The sequence below is a fragment of the Phaethon lepturus genome, unplaced genomic scaffold (assembly GCF_000687285.1).
Source record: "Phaethon lepturus isolate BGI_N335 unplaced genomic scaffold, ASM68728v1 Scaffold57017, whole genome shotgun sequence".
In the NCBI taxonomy this organism is placed as follows: Eukaryota; Metazoa; Chordata; class Aves; order Phaethontiformes; family Phaethontidae; genus Phaethon; species Phaethon lepturus.
In genome coordinates this window covers 1-4,955 of record NW_010553737.1, presented here as the reverse complement: position 1 = coordinate 4,955, position 4,955 = coordinate 1, and the positions used below count along the sequence as shown (strand labels likewise).

At 43.6% G+C, this 4,955-nt stretch overlaps 1 protein-coding gene across 1 annotated transcript; it reads left to right on the top strand.

Annotated features, from left to right (window-relative positions):
* Positions 1–389: 389 nt before the first annotated feature.
* Positions 390–2,550, top strand: ANKRD49 (ankyrin repeat domain 49). The gene is made up of 2 exons (XM_010291602.1): positions 390–657; positions 1,592–2,550. Exons 1-2 carry the CDS (start codon positions 400–402, stop codon positions 2,048–2,050), a joined length of 717 nt encoding a protein of 238 aa, XP_010289904.1. The 5' UTR covers positions 390–399; the 3' UTR covers positions 2,051–2,550.
* Positions 2,551–4,955: the final 2,405 nt, after the last annotated feature.

The following is a 4,955-nucleotide window of genomic DNA, read 5'->3' as shown; positions in this document are numbered from 1 at the left end:
CGCGGCCCGCCCGGTCCTCACTCGGGGCGTGAGGGGGAAGGGAGGGCAGCGCCGGGCGCGGCCGGCTCCCGGGCAGCAGAAACGCTGCGGTGAAGTCTGGTCTTTTCGCCAAATCTGCTGTCTGTAAAGCCAAAGCACGCTGGTCTTTTCGGAGCACCGGCGGGGGCAGGGATAGCGCGGCGTCTCCCTGGCACCGCTGCTGCACTCCGGGGATTCTGGCAGGGCTGGCACAGCCCGACGTAGTGGAGGAACATGCAGTTTGCTCTTGAGTTCTGCTGCTCGTGGTGTGGCCAATGTCTGCATCATCCGTCAGGTGTTTTTATTGATAATTAGTGCCTGAATAACAGTGAAAGTTATAAATATCGTTGTATATCCGCTACTTACAGATGCGAACTGAAAATGAATAAAGACAAACATACCGATGAAGATGATGATGACAGCGAGCAGTTCGAAGACTTTATGGAAAATTTTAACCAACTGGAATTGCTGGAGACGCACAGGCATTTGATTCCTGTAGGGACTCAGAGCTGTTGGTCAGGACAGTCTGATGATGACGACGAGGAACAAGAAAGAAGTGAGGAATGGTATGAAATGCAAGAAAAAAAAATGGAAAAAAATCCAGAGAAGTTGCTGCTCTGGGCAGCTGAAAACAATCGGGTAAGGCATTTATTCTGTTCGTATGTATTGCTGACAAGAATGTTATTTTGAGCAGATATGTACAGTTTCATGCACAAACAAATACTTACCTATGCTTTCCATTATCTCTGAACTATTTGGATCCAGTTCTGCAAGCCCCTGTATGTAAAGCATCTCCCTTCGTAGCCCACACACACACTAAAATATCTCTGGACCAATTGGCTTTCAGAACAAAAGCTTTGATTGTAGTTCAAAGTTAAAATAACAGCACTCTTCTTAAACTTCTATAAACTGAAAGCGTGCCAGGCCCTTTCTTCGTGGCAAGTAAGCTGTTTAACGGGGTGGAGAGGGGGTAGTTGAAATCTATTTCTATTCTAAATCTATCTAATTTTCTCAAAAGCTACACATTGCAGAGAATGGGTGACCATTTTCCTAGCTCTTTATGGGGCACGGGTAGGGGAAGCTTTTTGTTCTTGCCAGTGAGGGAGAGAAGCCCAAGGTTCCTGTTACATAGCTTATTACACCCTTGTGTATATTTATTTTCATTAGTTGCCTTTCTTACACACACAAGCTCCATCTACAGCCCTGTGGAGGTACTTAAAGTCTTTACAGTGAATGGGGAAGAGGTCTAAGGCATTGCAACTAAATTCTCAAAGCTACATGGGAAGAACTAGGGCTGTGTATTTTTGTACCGAACTGTTTATGTTGTAGCTCTTCAAAACAAAACCAACCAAACAAAACCCCCAAGACAAAACATCAAGAACAAAAAAAACACCCCATGAAAAAAACCCCACTCCAGTAACAAAGTAACAATAACTGATTTTATTTTAAAATTTCTTGTTGTACTTAAGCCTTTTTGAGACTGACAGAAATTGTTTTCTCATAAAACTTCAGAACAGTAAACCCTATACAGCTTGTATTATATTATATTAAATTACCTGTTTTCCTTCAATAGCTGAGCACAGTGAAGAGGCTCCTTTCCGAAAAGCTGGCCCCAGTTAATGCTCGTGACGAAGATCAGTACACTCCCCTCCATCGAGCTGCCTATAGCGGGCACTTGGACATGGCACACGAGTTGGTTGCCCAAGGGGCAGATGTTCATGCGCAAACAGTGGACGGTTGGACGCCTCTGCACAGCGCTTGTAAGTGGAACAATACAAAAGTGGCCGCGTTCTTACTTCAGCAGGGTGCAGACATCAACGCGCAGACAAATGGTCTGCTGACCCCGTTGCATATTGCTGCAGGAAACAAAAACAGTAGAGAAACCCTTGAACTCTTGCTGATGAATCGCTATGTGAAACCAGACCTGAAAAACAACTTGGATGAAACGGCCCTTGACATTGCTAGGAGGACTGATATATATCACTACCTTTTTGAAATAGTAGAAGACTGCATAAATGCTGTGTCCCCTTAGAAGTTTGAGTAAGCTTCTTGTGAACGTGAGGTTTGCTGCCTCATTTGTGTTCTGCATGCTCATCAGTGGTGGTCTGTCCCTTTGCAACAAGGTTTTAATTGAAGATACTTTAGTATTCTCCTGGGGCAAAATGTCACTTCTTGCAATTGGGCTCAGTGGTCTCGCTTGTACTTGGAAGTGTTACTGGTGTTATTCACAGTATTCGGAAAGTCTCAGTAATCTCGATGAATTTCCATTTAATCAGTGCAAATTTGGAGGGGTTTTTGTAATTGGTCTCTACTGTCAAAGCAGGAGAGAAAACTAGAATATTTGCTTGATGTGAAAGAATTCTGGCTTGGTTATGCAGAGTTTCTTACAGCTCACTTGAAAATTATTTTTTGAGAAATTTACCTTTTTTAAAACTGCATGAAAGCTCAGAATGAATGTAACTTATTTGGGTGATACACAAAATGCTTAGTGATCCTGGTGTAAGGCTTATTATAAAATAAAATATTTAACCCTAAGTATTTTGTTGTCATATTTTTAATTGAAAGCTCCAATGATCAATGCAATCGCCTGTTCATAAATCAAGTGTGTTATTCATAGTATGATACAGTAGTTTCAGTTTATATTTTCCTGGTACTTCTCAAGGAAATTACTTTCCACCAAGATCCTGTTTACTTTTCCCTTGCAAATTAAGTTGAGGGGTAAAGTTTTAGTGTCATGGGTACAGCATTAGTTAGAAAAAATGAACCTTAACTGTGTGAGGATAAACAGCCAGTGTACTGTTGGGTCTGATTTAGTTACAGCTAACTTAGTGCAGGACACACTTGACAATGTTTCTCTTCCAATTCTCAATCCTCAAAGAGAATCCTTCATTCCAGCTCAAATATTAGGACACCAGTTAAAAAACTTCACTGGTATTTTTCCTCAAAATTCCTTAAATTTCCAGACCATTCATTTATTTCTTTTTATTTGACACCTTTTTAATTAAATTAAAACTAAGAAGACTGCAGCTTCTCTCTGCAGTCATGCAAGCTAGAATCTCATTGGTTTGCAGTGAAGACTTGGGACCCTTCATCTGAGGCATTCTTAGCAGGTCTTAGCACTTAGTACTATTTCGTTCAACTGAGCAGAAAAATGTTAATTAATGCTACAAATTTTCAAAAGAGACATCACAATTTGCTGCTTCTGTTTGTCTCGGTTCAGCCTTTCTGCTAGCAAGTGAGAAGTTCTATGACTTTTAGAGTTGATTTGAGAGTTTAATATACTTGTGTTATTGTTCACATCAGCTGCATCAGTCTGCACCTCAACCTTTCAACTTCTTTCAATGCCTCTGGATTATCTAGCTATCTGTGAGAGGTCCAGTAATATGCACTTCCCATCCCTTTTTTTTTTTCTTTCCCCCACCTTGGCTCAAGTGTAAGTTTCAAACAGAAATCACTACTAAATGCAAGTATTTACTGAGTCGGGTTTTTTAAGTACCAGTACAGTACATCTCAAAACAATTACTCTGAGCAGGTAGCTCTTTTTTTGGTCAATAGTAGTTTAGAAGGATACTGGTAGGAACTTCAGGAATGCTGTTAGCCCAGCACATGTTCTGTGTTGCATGGGAATTAGTACACTAAAGATTTTTCCCATGGTAATTGCATGCTGCATGATTTGAGCTTCACCTTTGCCATCTGTAATTTAGGAGTGGAGAAACTTGCTTCTCTGTTAATCAACTTGAACTGAAAACTGAATGTAAGACCTGAAGTACTGTCGCTCAGTATTGACAGCTGTAACAAAAAACTTTGCTGTCCTGTGCAGATGCCTTACTGAGGGGTCCAAAGCTCCTTCCAGACGCCACTAACAGAGCTGAAGCAGCTTTGTAGCAGCAGCAGGGTTGTGGTATGTTGGCCCACATTTGGTGCTCCGATCAAGCAATGGTGGAGGGCACATCTGTCACCCGCCTTTCCAGAGGCCCTGGTCAGCACTTTTGTGAGAAAACAGAGAACTGCCTCTGAACTATGAATGGTACAAGATGATTTTTAATGATTATTACTTTGAAAGTTTGGTTTCAGGAGGTCTGTGGAAAATGAATACACCTTGAAATGTATCAAAGAAAAATACAGGAATGGATTACACCGTGCATTTATGTAACTGCACTTGGTTTGTATCTTATAAATTCTCACTACTGTATGCAATGTCTTGACTTCGAGGAAGCTACTGTGGGGCAAAGCTCCTGGCCAGGCGAGCGGGACAGCTTCCCCGTGTGCCTGCCGGCAGCATTACCCATTGACTACTTTAAGCGCCAGCTGCTCTTCTTTCTCAGAACTTTTAACAGCAGCAAACCAAGGAGAGTCAAGTCTAATTCAGTCCTATAAACAGCGTCTCAAGATGCCTCATTTGATGAAAAGCATTATTAAAACCAAGCTAGTACTTTCGAGTATTAGTAGATCTACATCATCCATCCAGTTAAACTGGACTTTTCTGTCTTTATTTCCATCAGTCTGCCATTGCCTCAGGCGAGGAGAAGGCATCCTTCCATAAGGCAGGCCAGTGGCAACACCCCACAGGGGCACAGAAACGTTTGTGATGTCCGTGCCCGCTGCACAACGTGGTAACGCTGACTGACACAAACGAGGAGATGTTACTGGTACCCAGAGCTGTTGCCCACCCTGCGCACCAAGCAGGCGTGACGTGGCTGCAGCCTGTTGTCCCCACACGCTGCCTCGGAGGCCCCCCTGTTGTTGGCCCTGGCCTGTGGAAGGGGTAAAAAGCCCCAGCTGTGACAGGAAATGGAGGACGCGACCTGCCTTCCTCGGCACAAGGCTGCGGGAGGAGGTGGGCTCCGCTCCTCAGGAACTTGCGCCCCTCCCGAGGCGCAGCCCCAGCATGGCTGGCGGAGGGCGGCACCGCCCGGCTCTGACCCGCGGGGCCTCTG